This window comes from Lipophrys pholis, assembly GCF_963383615.2.
Source record: "Lipophrys pholis genome assembly, chromosome: 15".
Lineage (NCBI taxonomy): Eukaryota > Metazoa > Chordata > Actinopteri > Blenniiformes > Blenniidae > Lipophrys > Lipophrys pholis.
In genome coordinates, this window is record NC_137642.1 from 22,428,581 (window position 1) to 22,443,671 (window position 15,091).

General features: G+C 41.0%; 1 protein-coding gene across 2 annotated transcripts; it reads right to left on the reverse strand.

The window, feature by feature from the left end:
• Window positions 1–284: 284 nt before the first annotated feature.
• pik3ap1 (phosphoinositide-3-kinase adaptor protein 1) lies at window positions 285–14,753 on the reverse strand. 2 transcript variants are annotated; one of them, XM_080481403.1, is made up of 17 exons: window positions 14,100–14,753; window positions 12,874–13,296; window positions 11,595–11,824; window positions 11,279–11,420; window positions 11,045–11,187; window positions 10,828–10,960; window positions 10,512–10,708; window positions 10,232–10,409; window positions 10,077–10,139; window positions 9,742–9,990; window positions 9,592–9,651; window positions 7,812–8,005; window positions 7,635–7,707; window positions 7,309–7,467; window positions 4,863–4,933; window positions 2,525–2,625; window positions 285–1,699 (listed from the first exon to the last, which is right to left on the reverse strand). In XM_080481403.1, the coding sequence occupies exons 1-17, from the start codon at window positions 14,128–14,130 to the stop codon at window positions 1,585–1,587; spliced, it is 2,562 nt and encodes an 853-aa protein (XP_080337529.1). In that variant the 5' UTR covers window positions 14,131–14,753; the 3' UTR covers window positions 285–1,584. The 2 variants fall into 2 exon arrangements, with proteins under 2 accessions (XP_080337529.1, XP_080337528.1); XM_080481402.1 differs by having other exon boundaries at window positions 7,288–7,467.
• Window positions 14,754–15,091: the final 338 nt, after the last annotated feature.

Genomic DNA, 15,091 nt, shown 5'->3' on the forward strand with positions numbered 1-15,091 from the left:
GAGGTTTATCAGCCAGATCACTGACCATTAATATTCACAATTTGATTAAACTGCGATATGCTCCATGACATTACACCAAACAAAAAAACCCATTCGCCCACAACCAACCTTTAAAGGGCAAACAGTTAATAATGAGCACCATCAAGTGACCAAACAGTGTAGCACAGCTCTCAACTGGTCCAAGGGCAGCTTTATGAGACATCTTTAACTGGCATACGAGTACATTTCTTTACAAAATTCAGAATTTATAGGAACGTCTATGTACAAACACACACTCAAGGTTTACAAGATATATTTTAATGCTGTACAATAACTTCAGTTGAAAAACGAAATTCTACAAATGTCCCTACTACGCTGTACATTTTCAGGCCGAGCTCGGGTAAAACAAAAATAGAATATAATGTGAAAAAATGTAAACTAAGTGCTTTTCTAAACTGATGCAGCTTGAAGGTAGAGCAGTGGACAAAAGTTGTATTATATGAACTTCTGTGTGAAGTTGGCATATTCTCCCTGTGCTTGTGTGGGCTTTCTTTGGCTACTTGTGTTTGTATGTACGACGTATGTTGGTATAAATACTGTTTCTGTTACGTGTAACTGAAGTTAGGTTTAGTTATAGCTTGCAAACTAGAATCATTGGCTATGCTGTCAGGGCGAGTGTGTGAAAACACCCATAATGCAACAGCTTTAGACATTTGTTTGGGGCATTTCTCTGTATTCTGCACCTGAAGGTTTAATTAAAATTGGCTTCATGTTGATATTTTAGTCATTTTTTAGTAGTAATTGTTTGGTTTTGTGAAAATATAGACATTTCGATCACGTATAGTCTGCGCCACAGTAAAAAACAACTTTAAAGTTTAAATTTTAAAGGTTATTATTGATCTATTTTAGCTGTTTGTGGCCCCTGAACTAAACTGTTTGACACTCCTGCCGTTGAGGAGTCAGTAAGATACAAAACAATATGCAGGTATGTAGAAGAAGGGGACACATTTAATAAACTTTGTGTTTTAGTCCTGTTTAGACATGATGAAAGGTTGTGTGCGTGTGTGGTATGAGTGAGTGTATAAGCATGTATGTGGGTGCATCTATACATAAACTGTGTATTGATGTATCAATGTATGTAAATATGTCAAGCTGTCCTGATCTACATATGTTTAATATATCATCATCATCATCATCTTTACATATCTATCATGACAATTTCTTTAACGTTATGATCGCCAACATCAGCGTACTTACTGTGCAGATCTGTCTCTCTCTCTCTCTCTCTCTCTCTCTCTCTCTCTCTCTCTCTCTCTCTCTCTCTCTCTCTCTCTCACACACACACACACACACACACACACACACACACACACACACACACACACACACACACACACACGCACGCACAGATTCAGAGTTGTTCAGTTTTCGTGACACTACTTAATAATGTGAGGTTTAATGAAAAAACAAAGAATATAAAAATATTTCTCCGATCATGTTCAGGTCTGATGGTTTCTAACAGTTTTCTTAGTTATTTCTTTAACAAAAAAAAATTAAAATAAAAATAAAAAATCATTCCTAAGTTCAGTGATTGAAACTAGCTGATCACCGCAGGCGGCGAGGAACCGGAGGTGGTAAGTCCGTCTGTCTGGGGGAGGGTCTTTGAGGAAGCGCTCGCTTGGGGCAGGAAACGTAGCGCTCGTGTATCATCTCTGGCAGCCTACAAGAAACACACAGGTCACTGAGCTGTCTGCCCCAGGAGGAAACGTACAGACACGTTCCGGTTCTCACCGTAACCTTCGCACTGATCCACAGTCTAAATCCACCGTCTGATTAACTCTTGAAAGTAAACCTTTTTTTTCTGCCGTCCATCCAAAATACATTTAATTTAATTTCCTCCTCTATATTTGTAGAACAGCTCAGAATTATATTTCTTCGCTGTGTCACACTAACGTCAAAGGCCAGACATTTAAATGTTCCGTTTCCCTTTTTCGCTCACTTTCTTCATGATTAATAAATAGATTGAGGAAATATGTTGATAAAACAAGATTGTCATGCACAATGTACAGTAAAATAATATACAGTTACATGTAAGCATTCGGCAGCAGAAGAAATGAAGCTACGTGTTGCTGTAGCTCACATTACTTTTAAAACAGATGAGTGTTGTAGAGAAGCTTCACAAACTTCCTCATTGTAGTTGGACTGAACCATTAGACAACTTAAGAGTCCCCCTTTGATCTTATCAATCACTTTCATCATTCTTGCTCTAAATTCTCTTACATTTATGAGTAGGAGATATGTATGTTTACTGAGTTAGAACGTCACTTTCTCACTCTGGTTTCCTCTGAAGGACACAGCTGTAAATATATATATATATATATCATCATTATATATATATATATATATATATGTATGTTTCTGTTGCATTTCACACTCCGGTGATCGGCCTCTCTGTAATTTATCTGGTACACTGAAATGCATCTCGTTAGGTTGTACCGTATCGGAATCAGTAATCTGGGTGTAATTAGTAATCCTTCAGTCTGACCTTTCGGGGATCCGTGGAGGAATTCTGGGCGGAAGTTCGACGACTGCAGCATCAGAAGGTCGTGAAGGTCGCGGTGGAGGGGGAAGACTTTCTACTTTGTCCTTTAAAAACGAACAAATATGTACGTGTGAACAAATCCAGTCTTTAATGAAGTGATTGCACAATGTTCAGTCTCAACAATAAGGTGTAAAATATGCACATGTTCAGTGGCTCTGAGCGCCTTTGTCGTGTAAACGGACGCCCAAAATGCAAGTTTTCTGTTTTCACTTGTAATCGCTGTCGGGCAAACGGGGCCTAGTTTTGGCCTGTTGCTTCTCCTCGCACATGATCTCTGCGTGTTTTAAAAAAATTCATCACCACAATAGTTTTTGATGCTTCGCTTGAATTAAGCTAACTGATCTCAGCTCAGATCTCATTGTTACATTCGCGACTCTGATTAAATGTTTAATGAAAAGTTCAAGTTAGAAATTTTCTTAGTGACGTTTTACTGTTTAATTTCATCCCCATATCCTCCCTGACGGTGGACAATGTCAAACATTTCATCTAAATAAGGCCATGGGAAGAGAAAGTGGGGCTGCGGCGTCGTCACTGTAACCTGCTTCGCTTTCAGCCATGCGGCCACTAGTTCCCCTCGTCGCTGGCGTCACGTTCACTACTCGCCGTTCCTCTGGAGGAACGTCACGCTCCCATTACTGTTCCTTCTTCGTACAATAAGCTTCACGTTAATCGTTTCACTTCTGTCGTGTCGGGCAGGTGTGGCAAGTACTAAAGTACTGGTTCTTTATTATCGTATTTAAGTAGATTTTAAGACGTCAGTACTTGTGTATTTTGAATTTTTGGATGACATTTCTTTTCCTCTCTGCATTTGAACAGTTATCTGTACTTTCTCCTCCTGACTTTCTTCAAACTGGCTAGGCTACTTGTTTCAATTGTTATTTTCTACCAAAGTGTTTTTGTTTTCTATTTCTATTTCTATTTCTATTTCTATTTCTATTTATGTGAATAATACTTTGATACTTGTTACCAATGTGACTTTATTAATTGGGTAATAGGCAGAATATTCATCAATAGTTTTTAAAAGACTAAATAGTGGTAAGTAGTACAGAAATGACTAACACTGTTAACCTGAAGACCTGAAACAAGCAATTCATTTGGTTAAATCGTTAATCAAATGTTTCGAGTGAAAACGCTTCATTTTGGCGTTTTAGTTTCAGAAAAATTTTGCGTTTAGATGGCAACGTTCTTAAATCGAGATCCATTAAGATAACAATGGTATAAATGCTGAAAAGAAGCATCTTTCATGATGGGCCACTAGTGGCTGCTGTTGTCTTGTTTTTGAAAATGAAACCACTCACACACAAACATGCAGAGGACAATATGCGATAAACATTAACGACCAAGTTGTATTGCTATTATGATGACTAACTATAGAACTACTAAATCCCAGGAGAATATGTACTGGGAGTCATGACACGCTGGAGGAAAACATTGTTGTTATTGTCACCTACTTTTAGTGGCCCCGAGCACCGTGGTCGTGTAAACCGACACCCATAACGCAACAAGTTTTACGTTTTCACTTGAAAACATTATTGTCTAAATGGGCCTTTAATTATTTCGTTAGTCCTATAACCTTATTATAATGACTTTTTTTTATTTTTTTATTTGATGTTATTCTTTCTAGTTTTTGTCTCAAAGTTACAGTGAAGCACTTTTATTTGTACCAACCTGTGTGAAAAAGCCATATCAATTAGGTGTGAATGGTTAACCTTGTTCCTGATCCGTGAGAAATAATTGCCCGAAAATTAAGAGATTCACATACACTTTTCTCCTTTCTTCTTCCTCTAAAATAATACTTAAATGTCAGAGGACTCTTCCTGCACTGCATAATGTTTCCTATCTCTGCATCTAATAGATGTTTTGTTTGATTGCTGAGTCCTTCCCCCCAACCGCTGTGATGACTCGACAGCTTTGTCTCGTCTCATATGCACAAACAGCAGGTGTCGTGTTAGACACCTAAAAAAGATCAATTGCATCAGGTACATTGTCCATCTACTTTAAACTGTTTTCAGTGACTCTTGCAGGTTGAGACTATCAGATATATAAGTATAAGTAGATGTTTCAGGAAGTAAAACAAATGAGTATCTATGTGACAGGCATTGTATGTCCACACGTAAAAGGTCAAGTTTCAGTTTGGTATTTAGAGAATAAGCAGAAATAAAGATTTTATGAGCTGTTCTGGGCTTCATTTCTGATGTAAAAGAAGGTAAGAGTGAGTGAAGATGACTGTTTCCACGTTCCTTGATGATGCAAGAAGCACCTTTGATTAATTTGAGCTTACCTCAAAGTCTGGCTCAGTCCCACTGCTGTAGCTGATGGTGCTGTGAGTGCTGAGCCGGTTACTCTCACAACCTGAAGGACAGAACAAGAAAAAAAACAAAGAAAACAAAAAAGAAAACAGGCCCGTGAGGCAGACGAACATGTGACTTCAAGCTTTTCCTGGGTTGAACATCGTGGTGAATTGTGTCGTAAGACCGTTTAACCAAACGTAGGTAAAAATATCTTCTGAAGTCTGACAACAAAGCCTTTACAGTCCTACGGAACGTCCCCAGGACGTCTGAACGCTCAGCGAGGTGAAACAAAGAGAGAACAGACGCTAACATGGTGGTCTGACAATCATTCTCCATATCCAGACAACATGTGGATCTTTGAGAAGCATTTCTTTTTGTTGTGTCGTAGACAACATTCATAGAGAAAACCCAAATGCAATAAAAACAGCGTCCTAAACTTTGGTTGAATACATGAACTAAAATAAGTTATACTTGTACAGTTATTTATATTACATATAAAATATGTGTGACATGATGTATTTCTGCAGATGTTTAACGCGGAGCAGGATCTGGCTCTGAAGAGTGTCGCATGCTTTCTGATCTTGGTCTAAATGGACACACGAGATAAAGCATTAACATTTGTCTTATAGAGGAGAAAAAAAACACGTTAATCTTACATCTTAAATGTCTCTGGATGGAGTTAACCAGAGATTAATGATAGAGGAAACACACTTATTTCTGAGCTATCACTTCCTGACTCAATTTTAACTCTTTCATTTCAACATTGATGAAATGATAAATGCTGTTAACTTTCATCAGTACGTGAAGCAAACTTAGAGCATTTCATTGAAATGTTCTCAATGCAGAGTGATCGTGAAAGTTTCTTTAAAATCTGTAAAAAGCAGCATTAAATCTCTTTTCCACACCAACAGTTAACAATCATATCAAATAATGTGAAAAAACAAATCACGAGGGCCTGAATTCGACAAAAGATTACTACTTGGTTTCAGGCAAAACGCGTTTTGTGATAGTTTGAAAGTGCAATGCGGTTAAGGCTCAAGAGAATCATCTTCCCACACTTGGTTTAAAAAAAAATAAAAAAAAATAAATAAAAAAAAGGCTGGTATGAACGATTGCCTAATCAACACCATGAGTGTGTTTTATACCCACAAACAAAGTCTGAGAAAATGTATAAAAGCTCTCATTTGGCACTACTTAGATCACAAGTCTTTTGACAGACTTTAAGCAAAACGTTTTCTGACGTGCGAAATGTTTTCAGCAAGAAAAACCATTTTATTGACACAGACTTTAAGAAAACTCACGTAGCCACATACTCCACATAGTGACTGAAACAGCAGGTGTCTCCAGGCACCCTGAACAGGCCCTGAAAGGTACCATATCAAAAAATATTTTTAACAATTTCTCATAGTTGTCAGAGGCCCGACAACATTGTCTTTAAAGTGTATTTTTCCCGAATGGCCTTGGTCCTGAATTTCAGGCAGTCTAAAAGTCCCTCTACTGAGCTGTACTGGGAACAGGCTGTTTCTGTGTCTGACCACACATACCCCCGGCCCGTCTCACGGAGAAGATCAGTGTTGCCATATTGGGCAGGTTTCCATGCAATTTTATTTAGTATTATTTTATTCTTTATTTAGTGCAGTATTGTATTCATGACATGTTCCTCATTATGCATGGGAAACTTTTATGGTTTCAACCAGACTTTCTACAGAAGTTGAGATTTGATCTGTTTTTTATTGAGGTGAATTTGGTCTGTAAACAGTGAGTCAAATCTGGTAACAATGGAGAAGGCGTGGCTTTCCGGTATCAATTGCTAATGTTTACAGTGGATTTAGTGCTATGGCTAGTAGAAACACTGTATTTCATTCACACCAGTTTGAAGCAGAATCTGACCCAGAAGAAGAGGCTCCTGAAGAAGTTCACACTCTGCGGCTGCAGCAGGACGTTTCCGAACGGTTTGGTTTTTCATATTATGCTGAATGTATTCAGTATATTAGTGATCTTTGTAAGTTTTTAATCTACCTGTGGGAGGGTTAAAGTGAGCATCTGCTACCAGAGGGACTGGGTATTTCCCCGAATGACATCATGAAGTGAAAATCAATGAATCTTCTGTATGAGCACACATTGGCTAAAAAGTGGAGCAAGTGACAGAAATGACATACTCTCTTCCCTTCTGGGGCCTCATAAACACAGGCTATGGGGACACAGCAAACAGCAGTTTGCATAATGTGGGAACTTTAATTCTATCATGTGTTAATAAATTTGTAGTCTATTTAGTCTTGATCACACAGAATTTGTAAAGGACACCGAAACACGAGAAGCAGGAAAAGATGCCTTCAGTTTTTTGTTTTTTTATCCTGATATAACAGATGTTAGCATTTGGAGGCAAAGACAATCCTGAAGGCATTTAGGACTCACTGGAGGTGCTGGACGTGCTACCTGTCTTCCAGTTGCCTCTCTGGATAGACTGAGTGGCCGGAGGAGCCGCCGCCGCCACCGCAGCCGCCGTCCTGGGCGTCGGCTCATATACCGCACACTCCACCGTCACATTGGAGCTCCAGTACATGTTCTTCTGCAGCGGAGCGCTGATCTCGTAATCTACGAGGGCACAGACCACATGAAAAACAACTGAGTGTTACTTATCACCCACTGAGTAATCACATCTAGTAAGACACGGGTGCTTATGTAATCAATGTATTATGGTTCTCACATCTACACATAAGAGTTCACATTCTAGTGATAAAAAAATAAATAAATTATTGTACCAAGTTCTTTTCCTTCCTTCTGCCTCTGTTTGTGTCGCCTGGTGATGCTGTCTCTCAATTTCTTCAGATTTTCCTTAAAAAACAAAACAAAAAAAAAAGAGTAAACAAGATGTTGGATTTATTATAGGATTGCCAGTAAGCACTTGGCAGATCGCAAAGCTTGTGTAATTTATCTACCTGCTGATAACGTATAGAGTTTGACCTCCGCTCATGGTCAAACTGCCACTCCTTAAACTCTTGGACAGCCTCATTCACAGTTATTTCCCCGACTTTCACCCTCTCCTGCAGGGATATAAGCTGCTTCTGACCCGGGGTCTTCATTCCCGCGTAAGGGTCATAATTAGATGCTGGAGCCTCCGTCACTGGCCGAACTAAAGAGGCAGAAATAGTCACACACAAAAAAAAGTTTGGAAATGCACCTCTTGAATTAACCAACATTGATTAAGACAGCTCATGAAGGTGAGCCTGAACGAAGCTTCTCCTAATGTCATACTGCCACTTCTAACGTTATAAAGTCACTGTCATCACCCATGTTTTTCTGCCGCGTCGAGACAAAGCCGTGTGAATCTGTCGTCTGTGTTTGCTGCATGTTCTCAGACCACTCTGACAAGACCTTTATTTGACTTGCTGGCTTACTGTAAATAACCAGCGTGGTGAATAGACTTTATCTCTCACATTAATACCACAGCATGTTACATATAGGCGAGTCGTTCCAACCGAGGAGCAGAGTAACAGGAACCACACGTGCCTGTAAACAGCTTGTTTTCTCTTCCCCTCAACTGACCACGCGGTGTGGTGCCGGTGTGTCGCTCGTCTTCATCCTCGCGCAGCAACGCAGGTTTCACAGCTTTTCAGGGGGATTTTCGTTCAACAAACCCCACTTGTAAGAAGTCACAACGCATTTTTGATTCGTAAAACTTTGTTCCTGAATAATCTCACTTATTCAGACACTAAATACGATTATTCTAGTTGTTTTTTTTTTTCATCACAGCAAATAAAAAGTGTACAGTACTGGTTAGCACACTAAATTCGACCCATTGTAAAACTTGCAGGTGGTCAGGTCGTCTTTAAAAAACAAACAAACAATGAAGATCAAACACACTGTAAATTTGACTAAAACAGTGTTCTCAAGAGTTTTCTTTTTTAAACAAAGTGCATGATAGAAAACAATACTTCTGATGGATTTTTAGATCAGACAAAGTTTGACCTGACAACAAAAACAAAAACAAATTTATAAAAAAAAGAAAAAGAACTGATGTTTACTTTGGTGTTTTGTGTTCTCTAGGGTTGTTTGTATATTTTCTTGACATTCCGGTGCGTCATGTCATGGTAATGAGTGTATTTGCTCATATGTTGTTGTTTTGTTGTTGTTTGTGTTGTGTTTGATGTTTTTGGTCCATTCTGATTATTGTGTTTCAACGTTGAAGGTCATGTTCATGTGTCGCTGTGCTCGTGTGCTACTTCTTCTTTATCTGGTTCACGTTTAGTCACGTCTTTCTCAATTCCCGTCATCTGATGTCTCAGTACCTGCATAGTAACACTCCTGTTTCTTTGGGTCCTGTCTTACTCCCCTGGTGTGTTTACAATGCCCCTTATTGTTATCGCCTGTGTCTTGTCTTCATCAATTCCCTCTGTATTTACGTAGGTGGCGACCTGAGTCTTGTCTGATGCCAGTTTGTCGTGTCATATTACTATATCTTGTTACACTTCTGACTTGATTTAAAAATAAATAAATTCCAGTCTAATTTATCAATGTCGAGTCTCGTTTATTAATATATCATCAAGTTCCTGATCTGGTCTTTGGCTTGTTGTTTGGAAGCGTCTTTTGGTGAACTGTCCCCGACGACGTCTTGCGATCAAGAGCAACAAAGTTTAAATGCAACTGATGACAGAACAAAGACCCACAAAGCAAGACGAGACAAGAAAACATGATGAGCACGTATAAATGGAGCTTTACCTGCAGGAAATCCCAGGTCCTTTTTATCACTGCTTGTCGATGAATCCGAATTTAAAAATACTGTCAAAATATGAAGTTCATGTATAATATTCAGTACACATAAAATGGTATGAATTACATGAACAGAATAAATTCTAATAGGAAAATGACCTCTGGAGATGTAAGTGGCGGACTTGACAGGCTCAGGCTCTCGCTCCGGTCTGGGGATGGGGGCTGGTGGACGGTTCAGGATTACAGAGTTATAGGACGCTTCTGGGTCCACTGTATCGTAGATATCCTCTGGATAGAGGTCGTAGGGATCCTCCTCTTCTTCAGTCTCATCCACTTTTTCATGATCGTCTTTTTCCTTTTTCTCACTCTGAAGATGCGTGTTGTTGTCCCCGGCGCCATTTGGTTTACCTGGACGCAATGCATAGGACAAACTCTATCACACAGCGTGAGGTGTGGTCAAGAGGAATTCTATTTAAGACGGTGAAAACATTTACCTTGAAAGAACTTCCTCAGCATGGCTTCCTCTGGGTTCTCATCTACCGCAGTCATCACCTCATCTAAATATAAAACCAGCACCTGCAGCATTAGCACCGACCCCTCTCACGTCATTCACCCTTTATTAGGATCAATAAATACGTTTTAGTCTCACATAGGTCGTCTGCACATTCAGGATCGATCCCCAGCATCGACTCGTATATATCCTCCGGACCAGCGGAGTACCTCATGATGATATCCTGAGAGGTTTTTGACATGTGCTCATAAACATCCACACCGTCGTCTGGGCTGATGGCGTCCTCAAGGTGACACTTCAGCATGTCTGCTGTCTCCTGCAGAGGTTCAAACACAGGAGAAGACCAGACACTCCAAAAACTTGCCAGGTGAAACCTTACTAGGAACCATTTGGGAGAGAAAAGACAAAAAAGACTCACGACAAACTCGTCCATGAACTGTCGGAGATCTGTGAAGCCACTCTTCTCTGCCAGGCTGTTCGGGTAGTCGCCATGCTTGTTCATCACACTGTAAGCCTGCAGAGCGCCGGGACACCGGAGCAGAGTGGTGGTGAGCTTCTTCAGGCCGTACTTGGCGGCAAAGTGCAGCAAAGTGGGAAGCTCCTCTGTGCGCTGATCTAGAGGACAAAGTAAAAAGGAAACACGCCTTTTCTCATGTTGACTCCTGAACGCTGCTCAGGGATTTAAGAGGCAGCCCAGAAATTTACAGATGAGTCAGAACAAAGACTTTACTCACATGCGGACATGTTGTCTTCTTCTATCTGTTTGATTCCAAACAGCTGAAGACTAGTTGCAGGCATCCTGGCTTTCAATGAGTCTGTCAGCATGTTGTCCAGAGTCTCGGTTGCTTTAGACGTCAAATTGAAGGCCTTTTGAAATAAGACTCGAGTTAAAACAAACACGATCAAACGAGTGGACAACACGACTCACAATATGTGGACATCATGGCTCACCTGGCAGATGAAGTTAATGGGATCAGAGGCATTTTCAAGATACCGACTGACTTCTCCCATATTGGTGTAGTACGTCACAGGCCTCAGGCTGACACGTGATTGGCCGGCGTGCAACGTCAGTGACGCTAGTCCAGCAGGCATATCTAAATGAAAAACGCACTCCTTGTTGGCTGTGATACAACGTTTAGACAACCGAAACAGTTCAAGATCACAGGACCTCATGTAAATACTTGCCAGGTGCAGTAACACTTAAGGTGTATTCATTCTCCACGCAGCCCGAAACCCTTTTTGTGGATTTTTCAGATGAAAACTCCAATTCTGGTGTTGAGCAATCATCTAATTTGTCTTTGAAGATTATATAAAGTGTCTCTTGGGCCTTTGTTGAAAAGAAAAATGAAAAGAAAATGCGAAGTTAGTACAAGTTTTATATGCGGTTCCATATCTACCTGTATAAAATGATTTATCTCAATTTTAAGCAAAGCCCTCCTGGACTCGTCGTAACACTCATCATTCAGTGGTCTTAACCTTTCTGTAATTATTTCAGTCTTACCCCGCACGGGACTCTGTTTGGCTGAACGGTGAGGCAGGTGAGCTGCGTGTCTGGCGTGATTCTTTCGCTCACACTCTCTCTATCCCTTATGACTGTTTGTCGTTGCTTTTCTGACACCACTTCCTCCGTTTCATCAGCGGTGGGATTTTTAGCTGAACCGGCGGCTGAGATGTGTGACCCTGCTGCAGCTGCAGCAGCTTTGCTGTTACGTTCGGCCTTCACTTGTCTGCCTTTGGGAAAATCAACAGGGAACTGGTTATTTCCACTTAAATACAAGCAAAAACGTTCAGTGCTTATCCCTCATGAACTAACAACTCAGGGACGACACCAGGTTTCTATTTTCAGCCTAATTCAGAGGACACATTTGGTTTTGGATGCTTCATTTTGAGATTAGAAACGTCTGCGGCCACCCTAACACTCATTGTAATGCTAAATGAAACACGGCACAGAGATTATATCTTCAGGAAAAACCATTGCTCATCTGGAATATCTGAACAAAACATTGTCTCTACAAATGAAGGATCCTTTGGGTTTAATGGTTAACTCTTGTGGTAAAGAGGTGGACGTGTACAAACATTACTGAGACACGCTTCCAAAGTAACTCTTTATCTGAGTATTATTGCAGGATCATAAGAGTTTGCGTTGCTAGTTTCATACTGACACAGTTCATACAGGAATTCACAGCATGGCGCCACATTGTTTAAATTGCAAATGTGCATCTGTTAGAGGGATGTGGTCGGATACACTGATTTGCACATTTCAGGCTTGACGTAGCAGAAATTGACTGCACCACTGATCAATCAAGACCGAGTCTTAAGAGATATTATTTTGAGGATGGAAAGTACTTTGCAAAGTACACTGCGTGTTACTCTTTCCACAAGCTTAAGCTGTTTCTAATAGATTGGCTTCCCCAGCAGGAAATAATTATTTCCAACAGAGTTTTGAATCCACCCCCGTAAAAGGTGACGCCCCCTGGCTTTAAAAGGGACAGTAAAGTGGGAAATTTGACACAGATTTCCTAATCGGTATATTTGAAGATTAAGGACAACTCTTCCTCATGTGTGATACTTTTGCTCCAATCACATTTACTAAAATGGACTTTGAGCAACTCAAGGTTCTTGTGCTGTGAGCTTAAGTTAAAAAAAAAAAATCTGAGAATTGCTTGTTTTTCACGTTGTTTTTAGTGGTTTTTGGTTTGCTTCCTATTCTTCTAAGAGTTTGTTTAACCCATTGGGATGCACAAATAGGTAAAAATGAAATGTTATGAAGTGTTGCATACTGTCAGCGACTGATTCCAGTATGGTGGAAACATAAACAGCAGGCTCGTCCTCAGCATGGATCTTCCTCCAGCTTGACCAGTCTTTGAAACTTCCTGGCGAAACGTCGACCTCTCTCACGCCGCACAGCAGCGCCACCACCCTGTGCGGAGGATGAAGGAGTTCCTGAAGCGCTCTCTGCAGTTCACAGTCAGTGGCGAGGTCCAGGAAGCCTTCTGTCAGCAGCAGCACGATGCACTTGCAGCTTTGGAAGGACTCAAAGTTATATCCATGGGGCTGATCGTCCGGGTTGACCGTATACAGCAAAATGGAACTTTTGCGAAACTTCTGAGACAATAAGATCTGCTGCAAGTACGTTGCCCATTCCTTCGCCTCCGCAGTGTGCAGAATTAACAGCTCGCACTTGGAGATGGTTTCTGGATTTTCTGAACGACAAAATATACCGCAGTGTCATCCACAGGCTTCAAACATGCATTCAATTTAGTTCAGCATCTAAATTGTCTGAAAAATCGAAGTAGTTCGTTAAACGTTGCTGAGCCTCCCTCACCACGTGAAATAAATCAGATCCCTGCTCAGAATGACCCTAACGACATGCGACTGGAGACGTTACGCGCTGGTTTTCACGTTGCAGCAGGGAGTGTGTGTCGTGGAAATGCTCCACAACGTACCGGCTCTGTGGCCGTGGAATGTCAAGGTGACTGCGAATAATGTCCGATCTGTTTGGAATTTCAGCGCAGAGCCAACAAGGACTTGTGCAAACACGGCACTGCGTCAACACTGGTCAGAGTAATTTTGTTTGACTCATTACAGTGTTTAATCAGGTCAAGTTCACCTCTGTACACGCTAACTGGGAATGGACCCCAACACGAGTGTTCACCTTCATCACAGTGCTCACTAATGACAGGCCGCTGAGACACGCCATCTGTTTGGTAATAAACTGATAAACTCCCACTATATGTGGGAAATCCTAAATTAACACAGGAATTTGCCTATGCCGGATGGGGAACATGCGAGCTTCCTCTTTTTCGAAATTTGGAAAACTATTTTCTGAGAAAGTTGAAGAAAATTTAATTCAATGGATTTCGAGTCGGAAGAAAAACAGAAAAAAAAATCTATATTCTTAAACAGAGCCACGGTATAAAAAAGACGACTAAGATATCTTTATCCCCTGAAACTACAACCAAAAACCAACCAAACAAAACAAGGACAGCTGATGTGTCACATTTACCTGCTGAAGAACTCGAGACAGGTGCCTCCATGATTGTGAATCCTCCAAAACGCACCAGATCACCCAACCACAGGCATCGGTTGACCCCAACTTTCCTCTCGGCTGTGTCAAGTGTGCAGAGGCTCCTTCACTCGTCAGCTGAGACGATACGAGCTTTAACCAGCTACAGCCCTGCGCTGTCGTATTAATAGCAACACTCAGTTTCCTGATTTTGGTGACTCTGCCCACTTCCTGAAACAGTTGAAGAAGTGAGAGAACGCAACACAGAGGTGTCAGAATGTGCAACTCGGCTCCTGTTCTCGATCGGCTGTTTGCAGGGGGGCTGGCTGATGAAGCAGCGATCGAAATGGCGGTGCAGGAATGAGCTCTTGTTGAAGTTTGAGCCCTGCAGGTGCAGACACTTGAGAAAAGATTAACACGGGCCCTGCGGACCTTTCTATAAAAATAACACGCACACACATACCTGCATGCACACACACACACACACACAAGTACAAAAATTCACCTGTTGTGTTCTTCCTTTTTCTGACTTCCTTAACAAGGTGCAGTGGGTCTGGAGAGTTCTGTAGTCAGACTGATACTGAAAGAATGGGACTGAAATAAATCAGCTTATCTACAATCAGTAACAGAACAGCCAAGACACTGTTTCACTGTGCTCATGTCAAAGTTCAGGTTAAACTTATATATCTGTTCATTTAAAGGTGTATCGACTGACTCCAAGCATGCAGACACACTGTTTCTGTGCTCATCCATCCATCTTCTGGACCTCTTTGTTCGTCTTAGGGGAACAGTTTTAATGAAGGAAATCCCAGCAAAGAGACACTCGGTCCTTCACAGGGGAAACTGTCGTGATTTGTAGCATATTGTGTACGTTTTGAAAAACACCTCGTAAACCTTGTGATACAATGAATCATGCTTTTCGCACAGTAACAGCTACACACACACACGCATACGCACTAACGCTGTGTCAGTTAAATGACAAATGAATAAAT